The following is a 14,855-nucleotide window of genomic DNA, read 5'->3' as shown; positions in this document are numbered from 1 at the left end:
TGGTGGCATGCCTTGGGTTCTCTGATCACCCTTTATCAGTGGCTAGATGGAATGCCAATTTTCTATCGTTGCCGACCATATACATCCTTTAATGGTGACAGTGTATCCAAATAACTTAAGGGGTTAAGGTCTATTTTTAGGAGCATTAGAAAAATAAATCCAAACCCTCTAAGTTGTCTGAATGCACTGTCACCATTAAGGGGTGTACATGGTCGGCAACGATGGAAAATAGGCATTCCATCTGGCTACTGATAAAGGGTGATCAGAAAACCCAAGGCGTGCCACCACAACAGTCGCCCAACGTAACACCACTACCTCCAGTTGCTTGGATGCACAATAGTGCATCCAGATGGACTCAAGTTTCTTCAGAATCGCCGTCCCCCCCACACCTGGTGGAAAAGATCTGAGGTCGATGAGTGAGGGATTTTATGGGATTTTTCGCAACGTCGTTGAGTTAGTCGGTGTCAGGCGAAGGTAGTATGGTTTTTTTCTTCCGGAAACTCGGGTCGAGTTCTGTTTGCTTGATGAAAAACCAGAATTTCCGGGAGTAAAAACCATAGTACCCTTGCCTGACACCGACTAATTAAACCACGTTGCGAAAAGCCCATAAATATTCCTTACTCATCGACAGAAATCGAACTCAGGTCTTTTCCACCAGGTGTGGGGAGGATGGCGATTCTACCAACTGCGCTACTCACGAGGGCATCAAACAACTCGGGCGTCTATTAACAAGACAATGCGCCATGCCACAAAGCCTGACAGGTTGTTACGTTTCAAGAGCATGGCTATGAATTCTCCCTCCTCCCATGGCCGCCCAACTCAGCAGATTTCCATCCAATTGAGCATGTTTGGGACCTACTGGAAAAGGACATTCGGTAGTGCGACCATCCACATCACAATGCGTGGTCATTACTAGACAGATTGCGCGACTAATAGATATCTCTACTACAGGATACCGTGCAACATACATGGAATCCATACCAAGACGCGTATGGGCTGTATTAAGAGCAAAAAGTGCCCACCCCCACGAGGTAACAGATAGGTGTTGCTAATTCAAAGAAACTCAATGTATTTAGATGCTGGGGTTCTATGGCTAAAAATATGGTTCACAAACTCAATAAATAGTTTCCAAGACTCAAGTAATTAGCATCTAACAGAAATAGATGGTAGGTTTTTAGGATCGCGCGTTTAACCTTTGGGATCAGCTTCGGAAGACAGAAAGCAAAGGGCCTATATCAATGGGGTATAAATCTTTAGAAAATAAAGGGGCGCAATTAGGGTTGATTTTAGCACCCTATTTATTACTTCCATTATGTTCTACCCCGAGTGAACATAATGGAAGTTATGTTCTTCTACAATCTATACGTTCCATGTTGTTTTAGTTTTTGTTATGTTAATAGAATATATCGGTAATGATACGTATGTGGTACCAGCACGATCGAGCACAATGGTAAGGGGGATACCAGTCACGTGATCTCCCATCACAGATACAAATCAGGCTTTTAATAGAAAGAGAAGACTACAGTAAACACGTTGTTATGTTATCTGAATCCTCTTAACAAAATACATTCCAACCACTTGAGCCGTAGACATCTGAAATTTCTCTTCTAGTTAACAAAATTTAATTTCAATAACCAACGAACCCGGTATTAAAGAGCAGAAATAAAAACAGCTGGAACTAATAAAGAATTCCTTCAGATTGCTGGACTTTGTAAGAAGAAACGCGCAGTAATAAATTTTTCAGTAATTCAAATAGAAAGGCCGATGGCGTCCACGCACTGGGGAGACTAGTTTTATTTCACTCATTTATCTTGGTACTGTAGAAGAACTCGACTGTACGCCCCGCCCTTTCAGCAAGGTCCAAGTTATATCGGAGAAACCATCCTAGAATTCTAAAAGGAAAGCGAACGACGTTCGGAATTATAAGCAGTTGATCAGTTGTGACCATTACTGTATTCTGTCCCTGTTCGTTGCTTGTAATGGTTGTTGCGATGTATTGGAAAACGAACTAAAGAGGCTCCACTGCTCCTGGATTAGCCAATAACTTTGGGAGCCCACTGGCTTCGATTGGAGACGTCCAGTCGAGAGTCAACATTTTGTGATTAGAAAACTTTTCAATATCCCTCTCTAACTTTTGATATGACGTTTATTTAAATTAAATATGTTGTAGGGGCGGGCAAAACGCATTTCTTTATGAGAACGTCCCTGCCATTCAAAGAACAGAATAGATCTCAAATTGCAGAAAGCGAAATTCCAAAATTTATTAAATGATGATCTGCGAACGCGGTTCATCGTGGCAGACGATTTCCGCATACGTAATCGAGAATATTAAAGGGAACTATTTTAAACTTCCTGATCCTGCACACAATTGGACACCCCAAATTCACTTACCGCGACTTTTAATACAATAATTGCAAACCCATTCTCCCATCTTGGAATTTTGATTTGTTTCCACGAAAAACAAATTAAATTCGGTTTTAATATCTTAAGGTGGAGGGTCCATATCTGGAACGCTAAATTACAAATAATCTCATTGGACTCGCTCTGGACAGATCTCTTTACCTTCTTTGTTCCACGTTAATGAAGCAAAGACGCAAGATGCACTCTGCGTCCGTGACAGATAGTTTTAAGAAAGTCTAATTACGCTTCGTGCTCAGACTCAAAGAAACCAGCAGACGAGAAAGATATTTTGGATAATTTCGTTCAACTCCACCAGAAAGAATCAATTTTTCTCCTTAGAATGGTAACTTTACTTCCAGCCTTCCACCGCGGGTACAGTAGAGAATCGATAGCAGTAATATCGTCCGATTTTGGAGAGACATTTCTACATCCCATTTTTATTTGTGCGTGATACCTCCCAAAGGCGCTTATCGAAATTTTATGCGCCATGTACACAACTGGGAGATGCATCGGCTTCTTGATCCGAATATCAGCATGCGCCATCGCTTCGAGGTGTTTGCTTATCACTAATACAATCCCCCCCACCCCCTTTCCAACAGAACAGAATTCTTATTTGGTGGCTCGAGCTGCTTCAAGTACAAAACCGTTTTCTTTAACCAGACAATACAGCCTGGTTGAGATAACACAATTTACGCAGCATCCAATCTTCTCTTTTAATTTTTCTATCTATTTGTGGGTTATTTAATATTTAAGCAGTTACATTAAAGTGAAATTTAAATTTAAAAAAGGAAAACCGTTTTTCCTTTAAAATTAGAGTGAAAATCAGCAGAATTAAATTAGAGAAATCGAGATGAATTAAAATTTCAAAATCAGTGAAGTCAGGAGGATCCAATTTTTGAAAATCAGGAAAATCAAGATAGTAAAGTTACTTATTAATAACTTTTAAAACCTTTAAGTATAGTAAAGAAAAATCAGGAGAAGAATAGAATTATTGAAAATCGCAAAACCAGATTAAAATTACTAAAAAGAAGGATAATGAAGTCAGTGAAAATCAGGAGAATCAAATTACTTCAAAATAAGAAAAATTAGATGAATTCGAAAAATAAAGAAAATGAGACAAATTACAAAAATTAAAAAAATTAGAAATTAGATAATTAAATTAGAAAAATCAAGAGAATAAATTGTTTATTCTGAAAATCAGGATTTTGATTATCCTGATTTGATTATTGCTGATTTGGTTATGCTGGAAAACAGGTTAATGAAATCAGTGAAAATAAGGAAAATCAGGTGAATATGAAAAATTAGGAACAAATTATTGAAAATTCTGAACAATAAAATTACTGAAAATTTCAGAATAATCAAATTACTGAAAAATTCGGAAAATTAGATGAATTCGAAAAATCAAGAAAATTAAATAAATTATAAAAACTAAAAAAATTAAATAAATTAGAAAAATCAGGAAAATAAAATTGATTATCCTGAAAATTACGATTTTGATCATCCTGATTTGATTATCGCTGATTTTGTTGCCCTAAAAATCACAGTAATTAAATCAGTGAAAATAAGGAAAATCAGGAGAATCAAATTACTTAAAAATCAGAAAAATTAGATGAATTCGAAAAATCAAAAAAATTAGATAAATTAAAAAAAATTTAAAAATTAGAAAAATCAGCAGAATAAGTTATTTATCCTGAAAATAAGGATTCTGATTATCCCGATTTTATTAATGTTGATTTGGTTTTCCTAAAAACACGATAATCAAATCAGTGAAAAGAAGGAAAAACAAGTGAATCTGAAAAGTTAGGAATATAAAATTATTGAAAATTCAGAAGAATAAAATTACTGAAGAATTAGGAAAATTAAATGAATTCAAAAAATCAAGAAAAATTTAATTTTAAAAATTAGATATATTAGAAAAATCAAGATTTTGATTATTCTGATTTGATCATCGCTGATTTTGTTATCCTAAAAATCAGATAATGAAATTAGTGAAAAAAAGGAAAATAAAGTCAATCAGGAAAATCAAATTAGTGAAAATCAAGAGACTCGAATTATTGAAAATTCAGAAGAATCAAATTATTGAAAATCAAGAAAATTAGATGAGTAGGGAAATTAGGAAAATTGGGTGATTAGGGTGTATCAGGAAAATTAGATAAATCAGAAAACTCGGAAGAATAAAATTAAGAAAATCAGAGAAAATATTTCCGAATATCAGGAGAATAAAATACTGGAAATCAAAATAATTAGAATTGTGGAAATCTGAAAAATCAGGATACTAAAAATAGAAGAAAATCAGAATAATCGGATTAGTGAAAATTAGGATGACCAATTAATGAAAATTAGGATGACCAATTAATGAAAATCAGGAAGGCCCTGCAATTAGGCCATTTTTCGTTTTTGGTGTGAAATGGCATACCCACATTCCAAAAGCATTTTCTTCTCATTCCAGATGAAATATTGGCATCGGCTGTCATAACTACCATGAAGACAGTATTCATCCCTCATCCAGCAGAATCTGGCTGCTTAAGTGACTGATGACAAAATTCCATCTACAGCACTGACAAGCAAAGGACTCTGCAGAAGGCTGTATGGCAAGCCAAATTCCTTGATATTTGTTGAACATTTGACCTAGTATATGAGAAAGATAGAGCCTATTCACGATGAAAATAACAGCGGGGTGAACTTTTGAGCAGAATTTTGAGATACATGGTCCTGGGATCTTTTCAAGTAGACTCAAATCGGAGTCTATCCTGATACTGATCACAAATCATACACTTCACTCGAAGAGATTCCTTCCCACCTAAATGCTTGTGAAATTTCTAGTTCTTATAAAAGAACTGAAAGAATTTGGTAACAGCGTGAGAAAAACATTGACTAGAAATTTCAAAATGGTGGTTTCTTACCACTTGAATATAAGCTTGAGAGAGATATAGCCGTTTAGACACTTAAGACTATTTTAGCCTCAGCTACTGGTGACTTTTAGTTTGAGAAAATGATCACTGAATTGTAGAGAGTTTTCTATTCCAACAGGGACATAAAATAAATGCAGGACGAAATCAATAGACTTATCCGAAGGAAGTGTAAACACCCACAACACGGTTTCATTATTGCAGATTCCTCCCAAGAATGCATAAACAGCAAAAAAAGCCTCAAGATGACTTGAAAAGAGTTTTAAGCAACTCACAACGTTGCCGAAAACGGACTCGAAAAACACAAAAGGTACAATTTTAATCCAACCCACTGATGCAATCACTTTGCCACCAAATGAAAGTCTACCTTCATCAGATCGATATCTAACACTACTATATCCGTTCAAGAACTCCAAGTCAGTCTTATAAAAGCTGAACATTCTTTGCACTTATTAATCTTTATAATATTCGTATGGTATAAAAAATAATAATTGCTGAAAGTAATTACAATTATTGAAAAACATGTACACTATGTTATCAAAAGTACTGGCGAACAATATGTCCTTGTTTATACTCAGACACGATGACCACGTTAGTGGAGTTTACAATGAATCAATCAATACAAACGTTAACCGTATTCAGCAGTCACAGGTTTGACCCCGGTTAACTCAAATATTGCGTGCTATTATATTCATGCTCCTGACCACCCAGGCACGTCAGGCTTTAATAAAAACGATTCACCTTGCATTTTATATTTTCCATCATGCTGGAACTCTGTTGTCGTGTATTATGTGAATGCTCTTGCGAGTTGTTTTTCCTCTTTTCAGAAGATCTGCTCTAATGCCAACTTCAACAGGTGTTTTGCATTTGTTATAAACAATAAATAGTTCCAAAACTCACCACCAGAGCGCTAAGATCTACAAAATAAGTATTACAGTGTGTGTTATAAAAAAAGGGGAAAGTGGCTGTTTACAGTATTTTGTTGTACTACTTTGTAAAGGTTGCAGTTTTTAATATTGTTTTCGTTTTGCATTTTTTTTCATTTTTTTCTTTTTAATTTTTTTCTTTTTTAGAATTTTTAATTTTTTTCTTTTTTAGAATTTTTAATTTTTTTTCTTTTTTAGAATTTAAAAAAAATTTTTCTTTAATTTTTTTGCTTAATTTTTTTTCTTGTGTTTTGTTTTTACATTTTTTCATGTTTTTTCGTTTTTCCAATTTTTCCAATTTTTATAATGTTTATAATTTTTACTTTTTTTCGTTTTCGTGTTTATAACTATTTTTTCATAATTTTTTAATTATTAATTTTTAATATTTTTCGTTTGAATTTTTAAATTTTTAAATCTATTGTTTTTTGATTTTTTTGTTTTTGCATTTTAAATGCATAAAACATTAAAATTAAAAAAAAATTTGTTTTACATTTTTAAACTTTTTTTCATTTTTTACAAAAAAATTTTTACGTTTGTCTTCGTTTTTCATTTTGTTTTCATTTTTTGATTTTTACTAAATATGAAATAAATTATTTTAAAAAATTATAACTCTTAAAATAATTATTATATTTTTTAAAAAATGAATTATTTAATATTTTTAAGATTAAAAAATATTTTCAAATATTTTTAAAATTTATTATTGTTAATTTTGTAAACTTTTCTGAGAATTTCATAAACGCCCTGTATTATAATCAATCTTATAAAATATATTTTTATTGTTATAAAAGAAGTACATAGCAATCAATAAATCCGAATTAAATATATATGTGGTTATTCTACAAATACAATTGTACTTAATTGTACAATTAAGTACAATTCTATTGGAAAGCTATAATTAAAAATTGAAATATTTACACATGACGTCATATGCTAAGCATGTATTATACACTGAAAGGACAGAATTCATGGGACACCTAGTTCCTCGGCAACGCCACGCTGACACCTCTCTCGCTAGTGGATGAACCCACCGCTTGGTGGGTTCGTCCACTAGATGATAGTGGGTGTCCAAAGCATGGGTCTCTCTATCGCCGAAGTGGGACAGAAATTGCACTATCCGCGTTCGACAGTATCAAGAGTGTATCGGGACTCTTCTCCTCAATTGGACGAAAGAACATCGGCACTGAACCTTGGACGATTGCAGATGAATCTTTTGGTCCGATGAGTCCCGTTTACAAAGCACTCTATCTGGGAGATGGAACAGAAATTGCACTGTCCCCATTCGACAGTATCAAGAGTGTATCAGGACTCTACTCCTCAATTGGACGAAAGAACACCGGCACTCAACCTTGGACGATTGCAGACGGATCTCTTGGTCCGATGAGTCCCTTTCCAGTTATTTCGAGAGGGTGCGCATCTGACGTAAATCGCATGAAGCTATACACCCATCATGTCAACAAGGAACTGTTCAGGCAGGTGGACGGTCTGGGGCATGTTCAATTTTCACATATTGGAATCTCTGGTACGTCTAGAGGAATCTTTGAACGGTTCAGGTTGTGTCCATCCTTGCAGACCATCTGCATCCCTTCATGGCCTTCGTGTACTGTTTGAAAGTGCGCTCTCCACAGAGCCGTGGTGACTAGAACGTAGTTCGAAGAGCATGCCACAGATTTTGCCACCATGGAATGGCCTCCCCATTCACCCGACATGAACCCTATGGAGCATCTTTGGGATGCTTTGGAAAGGTCCATTTGAGCGTAGGATCCTCCACCCAGGAATGTGATGGAATTATAGAGAGCGGTGCAGCAAGCATGGATGGAAATACCTGTGGAACGCTTTTCTGAACTAGTGGATTCAATGCCTCGCCGTATGACTGCCCTCATCCGGGTGAAAGGTGAGCCTACCTACTAGTTAGGTATCCCATGATTTCTGTCCACTGAGTGTATAGCTCAAAAAAATTTACCTTTACATTTTTTTTTCAAATTAAGTAATTTCAAGAATAAATTTTATTCTCTAAATATTTATGATCAATAACGACAATTCAATTAACAATATTAAAGAGATTCTTAAGTTGGTTATCACCACGAGAGGGCTGAGAAGACATGCGCATTCGACACCCAACTGTGCAACAATCTGTTGGCCATTACACAAGACAAAAAACAAAAGCTGTTAACTCATCTTATATTGGAAAATGAAAGCGGTGTCTAAAAGGATATTAGAGTTCATTTTATAGCTAATTAAGATTTTAACTATCTTCGGTGGTAATTTAAAATCTTTGTGCAGTTGACAATGGGCATGGCGATGCTCACTATCTTCGTATTTGCGCTGTCAATGGCCACGAGCAAACATATTATAAAATTGGCACGAATTCTTTCTTTCTTTCAGCTCGGTGGCTTCGTTGAACGCGGAAACCATGGCAATTACGAAATAAAGCGTTCATCTCGCGGGAAGCAAAATCTCGAGGGGAAACGCTAATATTAAATCCATGGAAGACGTAATGTAAAACATTTTTTTTATGGATTCCCTCGGATAAAATAAGATCTCCGCTTCATTTATTCTTTGCCAGTCCAATCGCAGACAGAACCACTTACAAACGAACGAACAGGCCTCCAAGAGATGAGGCGAGTTCTTAAAATAGCATCCTCATTAAAGCGCTGCCTGCCAAGTATTAATCCCACTTTAAAGCGGTTTAATCTGACGCAACAATACGACCACAGCTATGACGTCACGCTTCTTCTTTCTGCCATTGGACAGAACAGTGGAGGCATTACCGAGATGGAAAAACGCTTAGGGATAACGTCGAGGGAAGTTGCGCATATTTGAGTGGTTTCATTATGCATTGGCCACGCTCGTGGGGCCACACAGTTTTCACTAGTTGCTATAGTAACCGGGAAACTGCGGCTTTCAGGTCGTTTGGTATTCGGGGTCAGAACGTTGGATCACTTTCAACTTTCCCTCTAAGCAGCAGACGCGCTCGTATACTTTGAATGTATTGTGTGCGCCACCTGGTGTACAGGTAAAAGTGGTACATGCAGATGAAACCTGTATACTGTTTAATAATTGCAAGTTTTATTTCGTGATCTAGGTCATTCTAATACATTTCGTATTTTTCGTTTTGCCTTTAATCTTCCCTTGCAGGATTAGTCTGTACAGCTCATATTGTGGTCCTTTCATAATATGCCCACGGTAGGCAGTCTTTCTCTTTGCAATTGTAGTTAGTAGTGTCCTCGTGGTCCTTGCCCTCCTAAGGACCCGCTCTTTGGTGACCCAATCTGTCCACGGATAGATCATTACTCTCCAGATAAACGTATTAAGACATAATTAAGAGCACAGAGAAAGTGGAGAAAACTGATGGTAAAATTCACAAGAAATGTTTATTAAGACCGTGAATGGTCAGGACGTGAGGAACAATAACTCAATTACTTGTTCACTGAGAAGATTTCTCTCCTCCCTCTCAAGGGAGGAGAGAAATCTTCTCAAAAGGCGTTTCAAATTTTTTCCAATTATATCTTGAGTATCGAACACATTTGATCTCCGCGATCAGCGGGTGACCTCTCAATTGTTATATATCGCTTGGAACATGATTAATATTTGACTGTCTGGAAGTTTCCTTCATCGATCGATATTGTCCCTTAAACGCAATGGTAACTTGAGCATTCTTCTGAGCTCAAAAGCTTCCAGTTTCCTAATTTCAGCCTTCCTTTTTAGTATTAGTATCAATAAATGCAAATGATGCAAAAAGCGGACTGTTTGTGCACCAAAAAAAAAAAAAAAACAGGGCCATCAGTGAGCAATCTCATCTACCTAGGGACAACGTCATAAATTAATGTTCTTTCATCAATTTTCATATATTTTGTTGGATGAAAAATCCAAGTTTCTGGGGTAAAGAAACTTTACTGTCCACGCCCGAGGCCGACTAACTAGGCCACAGAATGAAAAAATTCCCATTAAAGTTCCATGGGTCATTGACTGGATTCCAACTGTAGAGAAGTTTTCCAAAGAACCTTTTCATAGAACTTCTATCCAGAAGTTTTACGTATTTTTTAGATGCGGTCTCCAGACCCGGAAATAATATTTCAAATCGGATTAAACCTTCGTCTTATGTAGAGGGATAATGAGGCCTTCTCGGTACTGGCAAAGTTCCTATTAATCATCGTCAGCACACCATGGGCCTTCTTACTCGCCAATTTCCACTGCAGATAATTCTGCATCAGAGATTGTATTCTAACAGCTGTCTTTTTTGATCTTTAACCACTTTTAGTTCTTCTCCCCTAACACCAAAATTTGTTCCTTAGGTTGAGAATCATTAAACTTTAATAATTGTAATTTTTCAGACCAAACATGCACCTGATTCTGAGGCATCGTAACCTGGCATGAATTGCTATGCACTCTTCACACTTTTTGATAATCTTTGACAGCTTCCCTCGAATATCTTCTTCAATATCATTTATGGAAATTGGGAATCGGAGGGGGACTCAATACTGATCCTTAGAAACCCTACATATTACGCTGGTTCATTCTGAAGACTGACCGTTTATGAAAGCACTCTGTCTACTGTCCCTAAGCCGGCCAACGATCCAGCATTGGATATTTCCAGTAATCCTATTTTTTTCCAGTTTATACAGCAGCCTTCCATGAGAAGGGTAAGATCCTGGATGAAAATTGATCATTTATGGCGATTCAAAAGGCAATGATTTCAATTGGACAACGGAACGTCCTTTATGGCGAGGTTAGCCCTGGATTTTCTGCGGCTACTCTTTGGCAATCTCATATCTAGCTCACTTACCTCATCTAATACAACCGGATGCTCATTTGAAGGACAAAGACCAAAGTTTTGCGTGATTCCTTACCAAGAATTCTACAATTGCGATAAATTAAAAAAATATATATTCCATTTGTGTTTTTTATTGATTAACTTCTATATTTCTAGAGCTAATCAATACATATCAAGATAATCTAACACGATTAGAAATGAGAGTGTGGTTTAGCGAGTTTGTTTTTCCATTACAGGAATGAGTCCGGGAAGTAAAAGCAATACTCTTCCTCTACCCAAGTCCTCCCGTCTGGCAGCATCTCACTCATCCTCATCGGGGGAGCGACCCCCTTCTCGGGGGGAGAAAGACCGGGAAAGTAAGCTGTTGTTACAGAGGGCATCCGTGGAGAGTGGCGATTCTAGGATTTATCTGACATCATCTGAGGTAAGAAACGTTATGTTCCAATATTGGGGTACTACTTTGCATGACGTTTCATAAGTCATAAGAGAAGAGTAAATAACGTGGACATTTTTCCCTTATTGAATGTGCGTGACTGCCCTAAAAGATCCTTTTCCCTAAGTTATGACGTACAGACCGTGCCTCATGGTCAATCATTCCAGATAAACGAATAAAGACATAATTGAACTTATCTGAGAGCACAGAGAAATGGAGAAAACTGATGGTAAAATTTACAAGAAATGTTTATTAAGACCGCGAATGCTCAGGACTTGAGGAACAATAGCTCCATTACTCGTTTATTGAGAAGGTTTCTCTTCTCCCTTGAGAGAAAAGCATTTCAATTTTTTTTTTTCAATTATATCTTGAGTATCGAGGACATTTGATCTCCGTGATCAGCGGGAGACCTCTCAATTGTTATATATCGCTTGGGACATGATTAATATTTGACTGTCTGGAAGTTTCCTTCATCGATCGATATTGTCCCTTAAACGCAATGGGAACTAAGTTTTAAACCATGTCGCGCATTGTTTTCTTTTATTTCTTTCGCCCAGCTAGACCAATTCCATTTTATGGAGACAGAGAAATCCAATAGTTCAACTATCGACCAATATCGCTCCATGTCCGCAGAACTAATTTCAAAAAATACGTCTCAAAAATTCTTGTTAAACCTGGATTCAAGTTGTATTTATTAGCAGATTTAAAATCAACCGTATAATTAATTTACATTTGTGGAGGATGAAGGAATATAAAAGACTTCTTGTTCAGGTTCCGTATTCAATTTGAACGTTGGAGAGCAACAGTTTCCAGCCAACTCTGTCTCTTGCTTTGTGAAATAGTTCTTGTGTCTTTAGTCCCCCTGTATATTCTTTAATATTATCAAGCCTTTTTTTTTATCTTCCTTTTGCTCCTTTGCCTTTAATCTTCCATTGCACGATTAGTCTCTGCAAACCTTATTATGAGCCTCTATAATATGCCCGAAGTAGGTAGTCTTTCTCTTTGTAATTGTATTAGTAGTGTCCTTGTGACCCTTGTCCTCTTAAGGACTCGCTCATTGGTGACCCGATCTGTACACGGAATTTTGAGCATTCTTTCTGAGCGTCCACATCTCGAAGGCTTCCTTAAGACATACGAACAACCGCTATTTTTTATTTTGTATTCTATTAGCAATGATCCTTTTATGTTGCAGAAAGTTGAGGCCAACACATCTCTAGCTGATGACTGAGTTCGAAACCTTTTCTGGTTCGGAGATCCCTTATACGTCCACTGCATGCTTTCTAATTTGGATTCAGGATCATAAAATTGTAACCAAGTTTCACCAGTCACCAGACGGATAAAAATCTATCTGGATTAGCAAGAATTAATTTTCAGTTCTGTTTTGATGACTCCACTTTCTGATGTTGGTCACGAATGGAGGCTTCCATGGGAAATGTCAACTACTTTTTCAAGTTTAAGACACTATTTCTATTTTCTAAATTTTTTTTGAATGAAAGCATTTTTTAAGAACTGTTTGCTTCAGATGGCAAACAAGATCATTGATCTTCCTAAATCGACTTCTGGCATCTTTTGAACTTTGCTGACAATCTTGCAGCATTAGAAAAGCCGGGTGATACTTCTTCAAACAATCTAATCATGGATTCCATTGGCACTTCTATCCTCTTTGGTCAAAAATTTGATTAATGAACAATAAATTTTAGAAATCGCGTAAGACATTGACATACAAAATTTTCTGCTATTTAACGTGCTCCACTTATTACACCCTTCTGAAAATAGGAAAGACTAGTTCTTTCCCCATCATTGGACTGGCTAAGAAGCTCTAGGAAAGCGTACAGTATTTGTTTGACACCAAGGACCTTATGATCTCACCACATGACAACTTTTATTTGCATATTGTACGTTTAATTATCTGTTGACACCGATTGCAAAAGATTTCTCGCTTTTTGGCCAGTGAGTGTACATGCCAGCAAACACAGAATCCTTTTTATTCTTTAAAATATAAGAAAATATTGGTAATCTATGCTAGTTCTTACAAGTTATTCAAAATAATTACAAATTTACAAAGAAACTCAACACCACCCTCTAGAGGAAAATTTTTAAAACGACCACCATCCTCATTTTCCTTAAATGCTGTTAGTCTAATTAATGACACATTGTCCTCAAGTAGTACCCGTCGATCTCTTAATTTCCTTTTGCAGCATTTTCTTTCGAAAAAAAAATCAACCTGCTATAAAGATAAGAGCCTAATTTGCATATTCGTATTAGCTACGCTTTATTGGGCCGCTAATGGGGTCTCGTCTCCTGGTCGCGTTTCGTGATATCTTCTTCCCTAGGGACTAATCATGACCCTTGCACTGTGAACTTTCTTCAATCCATTAAAGGATTTTTATTAGCACCTATTTCGACATCTTGAACTTATAAATAATTTCGGATTTAAGTAATCTGCACTTTGGAAGAAGAACAGGAAGATTAGAAATACCTAAAGACCAGATGAAAGGATTAGCTACTCCTCCTCTTCTCCCAACAAGCACTCCCATCTACCATCTAATGATGCCACTAATATTTCCCTAATAAAGCGGCAATTAAACTGTTAGCCTATCGAGTTAATCACTCTTTGGCACGCTACTCGTAGCCGCCCCTCATGTTTCGGGTACTGATAACGACCAATTATCCCAGTGAAGGCGTCTTTTCATAAATTAAGGCACAACTCTTGTAATTTTATACACTGATCTCTTATCTCTCAGCCGTGTATCCCTGGTGTCAAACAGTTGATGAATGACACGAGGAACCACCCGTTGTGTGTTGAATAGCGGTCATTAGCATGGTATGTTTGTTTTTATCAAAATGGTGGAGTAGCATTCTTTGATATTTACATATCATTACACTGTTGGCATCTCCATGGTTACCATATTGGCTGGCACTACCTTCCGTGTCTGCCTCAGAAGGTTGCACGAATACCACCTGGGGCTTACAACTTGAGAATTATTACTGAAATAGATGCACGGAATTTCCGGATAAAAACCTTACCATTAGCCAATGAAAAATGAAGCTATTAAGAGAAACATTTGATTATTAGTTTAACAAATAGTGGTAGATTTTGGAGCTACACTGTTTCCCAAAATTAACAGAACACGTAGAAAATGTGGTGTAACTCGTGCAGCTTGCGATGAAGGGGAACAAAACTTGGTATGGTGGGGTACCATGGAATTAAGTTGAAATCAGGAGACAGCGACAAACTAAGGACAGGTTTAAGGGGCATTTATAGGGATTATATAAGATTTACCAAAAAGGTCACATTACAGTACATGATGCACAAAATATGGTCACATGACATCAGTACGGCTAAACAGCCCTGACAGAAGTGAACCTACTCGATAAGGGTGTCTATAATATTCTGTGGCAACAAATTGCATCAC

At 36.6% G+C, this 14,855-nt stretch overlaps 1 protein-coding gene across 5 annotated transcripts in view; it reads left to right on the top strand.

Moving 5' to 3' along the window:
* Positions 1-14,855, top strand: part of LOC150081221 (protein still life, isoform SIF type 1-like) — a 496,225-nt gene that overhangs the window by 180,762 nt on the left and 300,608 nt on the right. For all 5 annotated transcript variants that reach the window (XM_090379423.1, XM_090379422.1, XM_090379425.1 and 2 more), the window contains one exon: positions 11,243-11,430. In XM_090379423.1, the coding sequence (XP_090235549.1) occupies positions 11,243-11,430 (188 nt within the window). The remainder of the gene's footprint in view (positions 1-11,242; positions 11,431-14,855) is intronic.

The sequence above is a fragment of the Mastigoproctus giganteus genome, chromosome 8 (genome assembly GCF_048544385.1).
Source record: "Mastigoproctus giganteus isolate SK-2022 chromosome 8, ASM4854438v1, whole genome shotgun sequence".
Taxonomy (NCBI): Eukaryota; Metazoa; Arthropoda; class Arachnida; order Uropygi; family Thelyphonidae; genus Mastigoproctus; species Mastigoproctus giganteus.
Note: the sequence above shows the minus strand (reverse complement) of the source record. Positions and strands in the feature narration are given on the sequence as shown.